We start from the raw sequence: 14912 nt of genomic DNA, 5'->3' as shown, positions 1-14912 counted from the left end.
CTGGTTGACGTCGCTGTCGTAGATTTTGCAAATATTAAAGTCCCTAATAACGAACACTAGCATTGTATGTGTTTCATATTTCTTTATCACTACAGCAAGGCTCTTCTAGGGCTATGTCTAGATGGTCTGGGCATGTTTTATCTTTCTCATGGAGAGCCTGAAAAGGCTGTAGAAACCTTAGAAGTTGCAGAGGTGCTTGAACCAGAAGATGACCACTTTAGACGTCGTAGAGAAGCGTAGATAAATGCTACCTGATATTTTATCCTAGGGGGCGCGGAATGACTGGGCGCTAATTTTCCCCCCTTTCCCATAATAGTCTCTTATATTTTCTAATCTTTTAACGTAGAAAAAGGCGTGACAAGTCGATGCATTAATTCTTCTAACATTACAATAACATACAAATTTCGCGCGCGCTGATTGGCTATTTTTTATCATCAATAAGAGGATAACTGATCTACATTTGTTAAATCAGAAGATTAAATTTTTTTTGTAGAAGATTTGTAACACATGATGATGAAGACGAATATTACTTAATATATTACTATTTAGCAGTCATAATGGGATAGTCTGGAGTATATTTCTCTCTGTTTTTCTTACTACACAAATATATATTATAGAATGGATATACTTTTTGACGCTTGATCTCAGTCCTCTTGTTAAATCATGCCATGGATCGAATGATTAAAATCAAATTTTCCTATCTATGGGCTATATAAACTGAACCCTCAAACACAGGAAGCCCAAATATAACAGTAATGATGAAAAGGTAAATTATACACCGTGAAAAAGATGAAAAAACTTACTGACGTTTCGGACGCTAGTCCTTCGTCGGAGTAAAAGAGAAGCCCAAATATAGTATTGTGTCAAAATTTAGAAAATGAGACTGTTCTCGTTCCCAGATCAAAGTGGAAGACAACCCGCGCTGGCTGGCAATGGCGCAGGCTCAGGAACGAGAATAAAAATGAGAAGAAATTTTTATCATGGTTGTATAATAAGCCAGTTCATAGTTTAAGAATCGTTTTCAGTGCGCATGCGAATTTATCGTGAATTTCCGGGTAACACACAACAAGCTTCGTTCTACCAGTGGACACCGACCCGGATTTCTCATCTTCTCTCGTTTATACCTTTTCTTTTTCTTAGGCCCCGTCCACACGTATCCGCAAATTTTTGCATCCGCAAATTTTTATTTTTTTGAATTTTTATCCTTTTAAAAAGTGAGAAATTTAGGTAGAAATAATCGCATGCGCACTGAAAACGATTCTTAAACTATGAAATGGCTTATTATCCATAATTTTCACTACTGACCATCCCTGCCATGAAACAAAGTGCAAAGGGCTTAAATAAATGCTAAAAAACTTCAATTTAGTTTCGAAATTTGAACAAATTTTCATGGGATCCCTGTGCTTTTTTAAAAGATTTAAATCAATAATTTTCTTCGTTTAAAATAAAATCAAAATCATTTTAAAGATAAAACATTTCCAAGTCACATTCTAGACTTCAGGTGTTGTTTTAACTCCATTTTCGCCACAGCTTCCATATGCACTTCGTCCGGTCCATCAGCAATTCGTAACGAACGTGCCAACGCATAAAAGTAGGGCAGCGGTGAATCCTGTGAAACTCCCTTCCCACCATGCACCTGAATCGCACGATCAATTACCCGGCAAGCCATTCGGGCAACTACTACCTTGGCCATGGCGATCTAAAATATCCAGGAAAAAAACTTGCATTAAATAAGAAGATTTACTGAATCTTTCATTCAAAAATTTGGAATATTTTCATTTTTATTCAGTTTTGGGAGTTTTTGAAGCAATAGGACGTGATTTCCTGCAAAGATATTCGTCAAGAAAAAAGTTTAATATTCCGGATCATCGTACAAACGAAATGAATGGCTATTCCACGTTTCACCCCCTTTATCAGTTTCTTGTAGAGCCATTTCCTCTTGCTCCTTCACAAAACTCGAAAAAAATCGTAGCGCGCGGATTTTCGATAAGGAAAACATTCGTTCTACAACTAGCAACGCAACAATTTTATGAGACGAATTTTATGAGACGAATGCTCCGGTATAAGAGCGCGTACGTTAAAAGCTTACCAAAGATTTAAAAAAAAAGTTCCCCACTTCTAATTCTTATTTTGATCTGAAGTAAGCACAGAACTCTGCTTAGAAGCAGGTTTGAAAGCATGATTTTCATTGATTGTTTCATTTCCGGAAAACTGAGCATGCGCCAAAACTGGATTAGGCCAGATCTCTCTATTCTATTACATTATTTCCTGTATTATCACACTATGTTTAGTAACAATACAGCAATACCTCTTTTCTAGCAGCCTTGTTACCCATTGTATCTAACATGTAAGCGGCTTTGAGCACCAGCAAGCGTGCTTGGTCGATTTCCATCCTTGATAAACTGATTTGTTCCTGCACAATTCCCTGAATAACCGGAAAACGCGATAAATACTCATGTACTGAAGGTGTTAGTGGAAGGAGGTTCCTCTCCTCTCCTCTCCTCTCCTCTCCTCTCACTCCTCTAAGGTTTTATGCTTCGGGATGTGAGTATGAAGTTCAAAACAAATGAGTAATAAGGGTGTCGTAGTTCTAACCTTTTCTGCAAGTCTTTTACCAAATGCAACCCTGTCCAATGCTCGCTCACAAAGAAGCTCGAGAGCACGTTCAGCCAATCCAATGGACCGCATACAGTGATGCAACCGTCCCGGACCAAGACGACCTTGCGCAATCTCAAAACCACGACCCTCCCCTGAAAGGCAAAAATTATCATTGCTTCGCATTTATCAGCTGAATGAACAACACTGCCTGTCATCTGCTATCAGCCAGAGAGTATTCTATTGCTGGGTATCGATGAGCTGAACGAGTCTCATGAATACCAGCCTACGAATGACAGGCAAATACTGCCCGTCATGTGCTATAAACCAGAGAGTATTCTATAGCTTGGTATCAATCAGATGAACGTGTCTCATGAATCTCATTACAAGCCTACGAATGACAGGCAAACACTGCCCGTCATGTGCTATAAACCAGAGTATTCTATTGCTGGGTATCAATCAGATGAACGAGTCTCATGAATCTCATTTTACCAGCCTACAAATGACACACAAACGGTTCTCGTCATGTGCTATAAACCAGAGAGTATTCTATTGCTGGGTATCGATCAGCTGAACGAGTCTCATGAATCTCATTACTAGCCTACGAATGACAGGCAAACACTGCCCCTCGTGTCCTATAACTGAGTAGCGACTGAGTAGCCTCGTGTTCACGTGGACACATAAGAGCGTTTTCACATGTATCAGTTGCTAGTCAGAGCAGAACGATAGTTATTCACCATTTTTCGATTCGGTGTATAATTGATGCTTTTCACGGATATAAGTTCATGTTAATGCATGCTATATAAAACAATGCACCACTATACAATATATGCATTGTATTCCATTAGAACATGAACTTATTACCTTTTCACAGCCACCATGTTGGATAAATTTATATCATCCAACATGGCCGCCGTGTCTTGTAATTTCATTCTCTTGGGAATAATTGAAAACCAGCAATAATGGAAGGAGGCTTCAGCATGCAGGGATGAAACGTAGGAGTTTGACTGTTTGTTGACATGTGGGAATGATTGAAAACCAGCAATAATGGAAGGAGGCTTCAGAATGCAGGGATGAAACGTAGGAGTTTGACTGTTTGTTGACATGTGGGAATGATTGAAAACCAGCAATAATGGAAGGAGGCTTCAGAATGCAGGGATGAAACGTAGGAGTTTGACTGTTTGTTGACATGTGGGAATGATTGAAAACCAGCAATAATGGAAGGAGGCTTCAGCATGCAGGGATGGAACGTAGGCGTTTGACTGTTCGTTGAGATGTGCGACATAATTGTCCTTACCAAGGATCATGTTACTTGCAGGGACTCGAACATTATCAAAAACAATCTCTAAGTGACCATGAGGAGCATCTGAAACAGAATTAAGTAAAAAAGAATAGAAAGATCCACTATAATTAACTGAAAGGGGAGAGATTAGGGTATGGATCAATAGATCTCTCATAGATGTGTCATTCCCTAGAGTTCTTTGTTTAACGGTTGCGCTTTGAAAAGACACATGAATATGGATACAACTCAAACAAAGAATCTTATTCCCCTAAAATAGGTCGTAAATAGAAAAACATTACATCCGAACTTTATAGGAATACACCCTAAATCCTCATCTTCCTTCATAACGTGTATCGCCTTCCCAAATAGAACTAGTTAACGAAAAAAATAAAAGCATAAAGGTACTAAACTGACCGTTATAGCCAAATATCTGAAGCGGTCTGATTTTCGTTACGCCAGGAGTATCAAGAGGAACAAGAGCCATCGAGTGTCTTCTGTGTCTATGACATCAACAATAACAAAAAAATCTAAACGTTATTCTATATTCCAAGCCTTAGGGCACCATTAATTATTGAAAGATTAGGGATTGCGGGGGGAGGGTGGAAGTCTTGAGTGAGAAAATAAGGGGCTTTGAAGTTTCAGTTACCCTTGAAAAAGGGGTATTGAAATAACTGATAAATAACATACAGTCAGAGGGGATCACTAAATATTTTCCTCTGGGGAAAGGGCATACTGATGGAGAATTCTCACCCATACATCCCCCCATTCTTTTTATGATTAAAAAAACCTGGATTTTCCCAAATAAATAGAGATGCAAAACGCGAATTAGACGCCATCTTGGAAATATGTTCCCTAAAAAAAAACACAATGGACTGCAATGCCAGCTAGACACAGCCGCTTTTTCGGCTCCACCTCGGAATGACTAATACTTACCGTGGTAAGTCTTTATCCCTAGATCCACCCATGACAATGGCTATTTTACATCTTGGATCTCCAGCACCTAATAACGACAACAGTACAGAGTTATTCAAACTCCACTGGCAAAAAATCTTGATGCCATTTTAAATGAAAGCTATTAAGACTTCAGGAACAAAGCTAGTGAAGGCATACGTCCATATGCCTTTTCTATTGCTTCTTGTACAGGTTTGATTGACTCTTTTAGCTTGGGCGCAGTGTTTTCCCATTTCAGACCACGTGTCATTCCCTAGAGTATCATTTATTTGTTTAACGAGTGCCTATGATAATTCAAATGAATATAGATACCGACTCAAAGAAATAATTCTATTCTCAAGAGATTGGCACGTGGTCTGAAATGGGAAAACATTAGACCAAAGGTAGAGGTCTATACCTACCACTGCTCCACCATTTTCGTCCATTAATAACGTAATATTTTCCTTCCTTTCTTATCTCACATTCCATGTTTGTGGCATCTGATGACGCAACACCAGGTTCTGCAATAAAAGGACAAAACAGCATGTCACAACAGTTACTACTGATCCAGAATATCAAATTAACTTGAAACAAAAGCGAATGCAACAGCGACGGCAAAGCCAACCCTGTGGCCGACCAAAAGCTGAAGAACATGCGCAGTAAGAGATAATTATTACGCTGACCAGCTTCTGCTCCAGGTTAACTTTGCTTTTTAGATAACCACATCTATATGAGTTTCCGAGGCTCCCTTGCTTTGGTGATTTTTGGTCGTACAGTCTTTCTCTCGTGACTAATCACCCCGGCCACCACCTCAAGTTTTTTGGGCACTGGAGCGAGATCATCTCTAAGATAAGATCCAGGGTGCCTTTTCAAGGACACCAAAGAAGCAGAAACCTCTGGCACTCAAGAAAAACGTTTCTTCTTTTTCTTCTTGTTTTGAATAAAGTTTCAAGGTTTGAATAAAGCTTCTTCTGCTCACCAGTCATGCAAAAGGCTGACCGTATTTTCCCCTGTAGTAGCGGTTCAAGCCACATGGTCTTCTGCTCAGGGGAACCATACAAGTGAAGAACCTCCATGTTTCCAGTATCTGAACGAAAAATATAAACGCAAAAGGACTCAAAACTTTATCATAGCAATAGCCTGCAGAGCAGGCGTTCTTTTGATGGTTTGAGGTAGAATCGGGGTTTTGGGGTTTTTTCTGTTTCGACTACGTGCCCGCGAGAAAAATGGGACCTAACAAATTCTCGCTCGTTCCAATTTTCCAAAGTTTCCCCAACACCCCGGTTTTTTCCCCCAAATCCACAAGAACGCCTGCTTTGCAGGCTATCATAGCAATGGTGTTGCTAATAAGTCTGTCATAGCAAAGGTAGCCCAATATAGATAAAAAATTAGACGAAAATAAAAACCAAGTAAGAAAAAACCGACTCTCTTAAAGTATGAAGACAATAAAACAATATCCAAGGAGAATTAGTTGGGAGCTAAACAATAATCTACAAAAGAAAAAACCTAACCCAGAATACAATAAAGCTTGCTACACCAAGGAAGACCTAAAAACCCTTCTCTGAACTTAAAAAAAAAATCAGACTGAAAAACATTATTCTGATGGTAGCATCCACTCGTGATGCAGAAACGTTAAGTTTTTTTAAAAAGATATACCAGTGAAAACCGCAAAAAAAGAGAGGCTCATTTCCATTTCCATCACATGTGAAAGCCTAAAAAGCACTTAAATTACAGGACAATATATTTTCGCTCATGTTTGTTTCTCTTTATGATTTCCATATGCAAGCCATGTCGTCCTAGAGCTGATAAGGTTTCAAAGTATATAACTTATTACACCGATAACGTCGAAGTCTGATTGACTTGATTACAATGGTTGTTTCAAATATCTTCAATTACAAAAATGTGTTTACCTTCAGTCGTAACAATTTTATTATTTTCAACCCGCAAATTAGCATGTGTAATATAACCAAATGTCGTCTAACAATCTCATCTAAATTGGTCTTCCTGTGGTAGTCACGAAAATGCTTGTCGTACCTGGTGCACTGCAGTTGAATACTTCAGGAGCGTAAGGTGATCTGCCAGAAAGTTCAGCTAATAATGCATAATCCAGCTGTGATAAGCCCGATTGTGCAGGTAAAAAGAGGTTCCAAAGACCAAGTTTTTGAGCCTTTTCCTGGATTGAAAACAAAGAAACTTATGATACAAAAGTCATTTTGTCATCTACAAGATATTTAATCCCCCCCCCTCCAACCCCCCAACCCCCCGGGATAAAGAGTTTTCGGGAATTGATGAAATGTAAATCGTTCCTGCACCACTACTCAATCAAGTTCCAGTTCCTTTACAATCATGTTAAAAATTTACTAAGAACATTATTGTTCCGTAACGTCGTAGTGTCAAACGATGAGTTATTTTTTACTGACCTTAAGTTCTTCAAGATAGGGGTGAATGGTCCACTGTGTCGACAGGTTAGATGAATGTTCTAAAAAAATCTAAAGAAAGAAAGATAGAGTTGTTTTGCAAGTGATTGTGAAACAATTCTTCACGTAGAATGGGAAATATTATTCATCGTGGATATAAATCAAGGATTACACTTATTCATTTGTCTCACGATTGTGGCAGTTTAAGGGGGACCGCGACGCTTACGACTGCTAATGCTAGTCTTCATCAGGCGATGGTGTAGACTGGAAGGTGGTGTACTTACATGTATATAACGTATGTCCGATATAATCGTCTATGTCATCACGTGATATATGGCGGTAAAGGGTTATTTCGTTAAGAGTGATTTGACAGTTTTCGTTTGTCGTGAAAAGTGATTGTTACTCCCTTTACCACCCTAGTGATACTGAACATCATGCACAAAAAATCCTAGCAAGTATGGCTAAAAATATCAGTTTCCTTATTATTTTAATGTACGAATATTATGCAAGTGAAAACATTCATTCGATGACCAGCGCATAAGACCCATGCTTCCAAAAACTAGTGCTTACCTTTTCTGCTGGTAAAATGTAATCGTCTATGAATTTCTTCATTTTGACATACATGTGCCTGGCTTTTGAAGATATGTGAAGCATGTTAAACTCTGGCGATATTTGTAAGTCATCAGCATCAGTAGACCTGTTGTCTCTGATAAACAGTCAATACAAACAATATTAGGTGGGGTATTACTTCAAGGATTATTGTCACATGCTGATTGAGACAAGTGTCGCAACAGGTAATGGCAATTAGACCATGACAATATAAATCATTAAAAGGCAGTTATATATGTCATGCCACCAATGCCACCCATGGCGTAAGGCTTTACTGCTTGCCTCTCACCACTGTGGTCCGTGTAATAATATATACTTGTCACGCAACATTAGGTTCTATTATGTAACAAATGTAATATGACTCTCTCTCCCCTCTCTCTACACACATTGTATCAAGTTAAGCACCAGAATAAGTATGCCGAATTAATCATCATTAAAGCAAGCAATCATAAACAAAGCCTCCACTAAATATCATGACAGTCCGGGTTCGAGCCCCGGCTCAGACTGGATCACAGTTTGTTTGATGTGTTTTTCTCTCCTATGCTACGACGGTTTTTCTCCAGGTTCTCCGGTTTCCTCCCTTCTTAAAATCAACATGTGAATTGAGTGTTGTATGTTGTAAATATAGAATGTAGTGCAGTGCGTGTGGAGCGAACCTCACGGGAGAGCACCGTATGGGGAGGGCTGGTTGCAATACATATTACATTGATTATTTGAACAACCATTATTTGATTGACAGTCATTATTGCCCATTTCTCTGTCGCACCTTTAGTCTTATTCAAAATGGCAGAGGGACCATGAAGGAGACTATTATCAATATATTTGGCAACCCAATCTCAACCCCTACACTAATGCCTGCCAAGACTTTTAGAAATGACAAAAGAAAACCTTCAAAGGTAATAAACTTTGAACCAAGAAAAGAAGAAACTGAGAAACTATAGACTGAACTGGAAAACTAAAAACATTTACTTATTACTACCTCTGTAGAATAACTAACTTACTTACTCTATTATTTTGAAGGAAGCTTTTGATAATGGCTCCACAACCTTGCCAAATATCGAGGCATTTGGTGCACTTGCATTGCCCTGAAGTGAGCGCTTATATACCCCCTAAAATATAATGTAAACTATTCAATATAGTTATTTTATTATTGTAAAGAATGAAACCCCTTAATAATTTGTGACATTTATGGCTATGGCCAAAAGCTACCCAACACCAAACCAACATCTTACCAGCAAAAACTTAGCAACAACTTACTAATAAACTGCCAATAACCTACCAACAACCCACCAACACCCTACTGACAACCTACCAACACCCTACTGACCTCCTACCAACACCCTACTGACAACCCACCAACACCCTACTGACCACCCTCCAACATCCTACTGACAACCTACCAACACCCTACTGACAACCCACCAACACCCTACTGACAACCCACCAACTCTCTACTGACTACCTACCAACACCCTACTGACAACCCACCAACACCCTACTGACAACCCACCAACTCTCTACTGACTACCTACCAACACCCTACTGACAACCCACCAACACCCTACTGACAACCCATCAACACCCTACTGACAACCTAAAAACCCCCTACTGACAACCTACCAACACCCTACTGAAAACCTACCAACACGCTACTGACAATCCACCAACAACCTTACAACCTATAATGGCTGACAAACCTGTGCTATTGATGCATACTTGAAGAAGTTTAAAGCAAGGCAGAAAGTCCAAACATCTTTAGTAATTATGAGGCCAGTATTATTACTGTACATGGAAATACAGTCTGCTTCAGATGGGATTCCTGTAACACCATCTGAAAATACATACAATTCGAATGAACCATAATCATGGACAGTTTGACTATTTAATGGCTGTGGATGATGCAAGGAATTGTTCTGTGGTTACTCAAGCAAATTTGAGAAAGTTCTATTTTTTTTATAACTCACTTAAAGACATTTCCTGAAAGGGCATCTGTTTGGGCCAATGATAAGGCAGACATGTATAGGCAAGATCAGACACAGGGTGACCAAGCGTAGCCAATTCCCAGTCAAGGACTGCAATAACTTCAAACTGCAAATAAAACAAAAATGCTTGATAAAAACACAGCATATTAATGTTACACATGTCAAACGAGTAAAAGTCCACTAATTGCTCCCTAGATTGCACCTGTTGTAGCACAGGCAGCTCAAGCAATGTATCTATGCTGTCTTATATGCTAAAAAAATCATTTAAAAAATTAGAATTAAAAAAATGAGCTTACCTTGATCTCATTGTTCTTAATGCCTTTTAACTTCTTGTTGTGTAGTTTCTAGCCGTTTTTTTCTCATTTTCTCCCTCCCCAAAAACAGCTAAAAACTACACAAAAAGAAGTAAATTTGTACAACAACAAAGGCAGTGTCTTGAATGTTTAATTGACCATAACGAAGTACACAATGTGCAAATAATCTAAGGGCCAATTGGTGAATTCATAGTTAGGCAATACAAACTATTGTGAGAATGATTAGAATTGGGAGAGTGGTTAATACAAGCAACTTAGCAATGCTGCAACAGCTTGTGATTCTTACTTTAGTTGGATGGAAAATGATGTTATCCAGGCGAAAGTCACCATGAACAATCACTAATTTAAAAAAAAAATTAAAAATTAAAAACCTTTTTTAGTAAAAATTAATATATATTCAATAACCATTATGCTTCTTGCTTGAATCAAGAGTTGGGATGTGAGTAGAGTGAGACTGGTGTTTTCCATGATTCAAGAGATGCCTATATTCTGGAAAATTCTAGAAGTATTCTAATTTCCTCCCACCTCAAAACCTAAACAAGCTGTAGTCCAATTCTATCCGTGAGTTAGCCATGAACTGACTGAGATCAGCCCAAAGGTTGTTTCAGGGTTTGATCTGTGAGTTAGCCATGCCCTGACTGAGATCAGCCCAGAGGTTGTTTTAGGGTTCAATCTGGGAGTTAGCTGTGCCCTGCCTTTGAACAACCCAGAGGTTACTTCAGGCTTTGATCTGTGAGTTAGCCATGCCTGGACTTTGCCTAGAAGTTGCTTTTAGCATTTTTGAGAATATGGACAGAATCAGTTCTCATTTCCAGAGCAAGAGCGACAGTTCTTAATCATTTCTTCTTCAATGGATAACATATTCTTTTTTGATACTTTTTTCTTTAAAGTCAAATGTATAAATTCTAAATTCTTCATGAGGTGACACTAGATCTAGTATGAATTATAGAAATATTTTTAAGTGGGAGCTACGACTTGCCCCCTTCAACCCCAACCCAACCCCTCTCAACCTCTCCCTCGCTGTGGTCACTTTTAAAAAAAATTATGAACCTGTCTTGAATGTGTCCTGAGGGATATTGGAATGTAACCAGTTTTTTAACTTCTCCATGCCTGGTATGTTGGCTGTAGCTGAAGCATCATATTGCTTACTCCACGTCGATGTCTGTGTACGAAATCCATCATAATTAGTATTTTGCATCGTTCACTCACTGAAAACAATGGTATATCACCATATGATTCAAAAGCACAGAAAAAGTGAACATTTCAGTTAGACATACAATATGTGGCTTTATATATATACTTTATTTTACTGGAAAGTTGGGGTGTGGGGGTATTATTTGTGCGCCTCTGCAGCCACAATGGTTGTAACAGCAGCAATAACTTTTTTAACTAATGGTGCACAGGTACCATTTTGGGAAGTAATATTCTGACTACCATGCTTATTGTTGGTGTGCATCCTTTCCCATAAGAATAAAAGATAGAGCTTTCAGAATAAGCTGGAGCTCTGGTGATTGCTTCAAATTTAACTCCAGGCTACTTTTTTATAAAATACCTTATGCTCATTGCAACAGATCACAGTGCTAGCTGACTAAGTAGTATTACAGACTTATGACCACCTAATTTAAAAAATTCTGAATGTCCTCTGAAATATATATGGCGTACATGTTTGACATGTTTGGTACTGGCTATAATGTCACATGCAACCAAGAAAATGTATCCATGGACATTTTTTGCAAATTTAAAACTAATAAAACAATAAATATAACACACAAAAAAAACAACTAGCACTTTGTATGGCTGTGAAATGCTCAAGGCATGAACAAGGTTGTGACATGCCATGGCTACGGCATTATACTCCAGACTAATCACATTGCATAATAATATACTCTCCATCCAATCAAATACCTGGACCAAAGCACAAACACGGTGCCTGACATGGTCACGCCAATGTCACAGTACTGCCAGACCTAATCACATTGCACAAGAAATAAATCCCCCAATCAATATTCTAGGAAACATCATGGTCATGGCAAGGCACGCATACAGCACCGACTTTTTTTACAGTCATATGTGAAAACTGCTCTAAGATTTGCAATACCTGTCTTTGTAAGTACTTGCTATGGTGGCCAAAGTCAGAAAGTCCAATTCTCTCCCAATTTATGCTGTGAAGATGAGCTAATGTTGATATCATTGCATTGTGTATTTGATGTCGTTCATGGATTGATGCTGCAGGAAGAGATGGATTACGAAATATACGTCCCTTGAGAAAACAAATGTACATTAAGATTGGAACATAGAACTTTTTATTAATTAGATTAAATTACTTGTATAACATTTTTTATTCTATATTCTATATAACAGTGCATGAGCCACCAATCGGGCGCTGTGCACGAGGAAGTTAACCCAGGGAGATGAGGGGTACATCCCTTAGAATCAAAAGGAAAAAACATTTTGTATTGGATATCTTCAAAGTAGTGGCACAAAGTTAAACCAGGGAAAAATGCACGCCCCCTGCACCCTTTCCCTGGACCCACCCCTGTGCCAATCTGTGTAGTCTGCTGTTCATTTCCTATTATTGTCTTACTCATAGGTTAGATTAATTCAGACTACCTGAACATGTTCCATGATGTAAAATTCAGTTCCAATTACGCTGGTATCACTACAATACAACAAAGGCTTCGGTACTGGAAAGGAGGCTTGAAAGAGTGCTGACATCACTCTAAACTCCCTATCCACCTTTGAGTTTGAAATTGACAATGATTATAAATTAATGATTAAATTAAAACAAAATAATAGGTAAAATTACTTGAAATTAATGAATAAATCTTTTGAAACAGTGATATTTGATAATGACAAGTCATTGATTGCAATTAGGCAATAGACTAGTACTTGTGCGTAACACTGGGTGCAGACAGGGGCAGACCCAGAAAATTCAAAAATGGGACACCAGTGCAAGGCAGTCTGCCTTCATTGCAAAACAAAGTCATAGATAATGACTTGGTATAGCTAGAGTACACAATCTGGACTTATTACTAGCCTCCAATGTAAAAATGCTTTATGTTTTCACATCAACACAGTTAGGCTAGCCAGTCAAGTAAAACAATTATTCAAATTGGTGAACCATATATCGATTTGGGGTATACAAAGTTTTCTCCTCTTCATTAATATAGTATAGAAAGAAAAGTATTTTGTAACGACCATAACAATTATCAGTATTAGGAAACTAGATTTGCTATAATAATAGGACATTTGCATTATGGTTTCATTAACTACAGCTATTGGAATACCTTGCACTCTTTATTTTTTTCTGTTAATTAGCACCCATTGCCTTACTTATTCTCATATGAAAATAAAAATTTGAATAACAAGGAAAATTTGTGAAGCATTTTGGTTGTGGCTGGTTTTAAATTCATATGACTGCATCATGCAAACTGCCCAACTGCATATATTTTTTAAAATAGTTCAAATATAATACAAGTGTACCATATGAGCTCCCTTCAAAAGTCTTCCAGGAGGCTTCTTTCTAAGTACAAACAAGCAACCATTCTTGTTTAACTTAAAAGTAGGATTGGACTGGCCAGATCTGAAATAATAAGAAAAAATAAACAAAATAATCAGCCATCTTTCTATTGAATTCCTGCAACGAAATTAGGCCCAAAAGGGAAGAAACTAGGCACTCCCTGACCACACCTCCATCTATGGGGTGACTGGCAGATCCGTCGCTAGGACCTTAAAAGGGGAGGTCCATTTTTTACCAATCTTAGTTATGCCATTTCTTGAAAAAAATTAACATTATTTCTTATTCCTACAAAGGTGGAGAGAGGGTTCGTTTGAACCATTGAACCACCCCTGGCGATGGGCATGACTGGAATGGTCCACTCTAGGCCTTCCAAGACTGCCATATGCATATTTAAAATTATAGGCATAAATTTTGGGTTATTCATTAGTATGAGCTCAAGAGAGTTAATGATAGATTTTTTATATTTATTTTATTATTATTACAGTAAATGATAGATTTTTATGTGCCGAGCCTTGAGTATGTTCTTTCAAGAATTGCAAGACTTTGAGGCAGGGTTTTGAGAAATACGATCTATTCCAAGGGGAAAATATATGCTTTGAGATGGCAATGAAAATGCGACTTTTGCAAGACCCTGTTTGATATTTCTCCGGACACCCCTTAAGCTTATCTACATTTATCAAGGGCGGCAGAAGGGGTGGGCCAGGGGGGCTACAGCACCCCCTCTTTTACCTTTTCCAATACTAGCGTTTCTTATTTTTCTTAGCCCCCCCCCCCCCCCTCCCCATCCTTTTCTTTAGGGTGCAGGCCCCTCGTTTATCAGTTATCAGTTGCAAGTTCAGATCACTCAAGGTCATGACATGCAATTTATCATGGATTAAAACGATATTTAGCCTTGTTTTTAAAGCTATTTGTTTTTATACAACCAGTCAGTCTGTACAACACAAGACAAATCCTTGACCTTCATGCAAGTGAAAAAATTATCATGCAGTACCTGTATTGATAAATCAGTAGCTCGCCATCACCTTTCGGAAACCCTTGTAGGTTTTGATTGAGATATCTGTGCAGCTTAGTCTTGTCAAATTGGTGCTCTTTTCTCACTTCTCCAACCTGGTCCTCCATGTTTTGTCTGAACGAAGACTCAACATATTACAAAACTTCTGATTGGCTTCACGAAAAATTGTCTGAACCAATGACATTTCATAATTTTAGATCAACAAATCTAAGATCAATAATTTATCGTAACAGAGTTTTTCTGTTCAGTTC

At 38.3% G+C, this 14912-nt stretch overlaps 1 protein-coding gene across 1 annotated transcript; it reads right to left on the bottom strand.

The window, feature by feature from the left end:
- Window positions 1-555: 555 nt before the first annotated feature.
- On the bottom strand, window positions 556-14775 carry LOC116303461 (acyl-CoA dehydrogenase family member 11). Its single transcript, XM_031713003.2, has 20 exons — window positions 14641-14775; window positions 13613-13712; window positions 12740-12865; window positions 12228-12389; window positions 11180-11291; window positions 10416-10468; window positions 9798-9921; window positions 9531-9664; window positions 8839-8942; window positions 7795-7930; window positions 7228-7296; window positions 6842-6980; window positions 5787-5894; window positions 5230-5328; window positions 4811-4877; window positions 4292-4377; window positions 3893-3961; window positions 2596-2750; window positions 2309-2425; window positions 556-1699 (listed from the first exon to the last, which is right to left on the bottom strand). The coding sequence occupies exons 1-20, from the start codon at window positions 14766-14768 to the stop codon at window positions 1484-1486; spliced, it is 2304 nt and encodes a 767-aa protein (XP_031568863.2). The 5' UTR covers window positions 14769-14775; the 3' UTR covers window positions 556-1483.
- Between the last annotated feature and the right edge of the window lie 137 nt (window positions 14776-14912).

The sequence above is a fragment of the Actinia tenebrosa genome, unplaced genomic scaffold, assembly GCF_029948245.1.
Source record: "Actinia tenebrosa isolate PJP-AT-01 unplaced genomic scaffold, QUT_ActTen_1.0 PGA_scaffold4__44_contigs__length_22323623, whole genome shotgun sequence".
Taxonomy (NCBI): domain Eukaryota; kingdom Metazoa; phylum Cnidaria; class Anthozoa; order Actiniaria; family Actiniidae; genus Actinia; species Actinia tenebrosa.
Note: the sequence above shows the minus strand (reverse complement) of the source record. Positions and strands in the feature narration are given on the sequence as shown.

Bases quoted from the DNA above. Each gene is read 5' to 3' on its own strand.
- LOC116303461 (XM_031713003.2), bottom strand. From the start codon at position 14,768: ATGGAGGACCAGGTTGGAGAAGTGAGAAAAGAGCACCAATTTGACAAG. The intron at 13,713-14,640 runs GTACTGCATGAT...TTATTATTTCAG, and splicing joins CTACTGATTTATCAATACAG to ATCTGGCCAGTCCAATCCTA. The intron at 4,878-5,229 runs GTAGGTATAGAC...TGTCGTTATTAG, and splicing joins ACGAAAATGGTGGAGCAGTG to GTGCTGGAGATCCAAGATGT.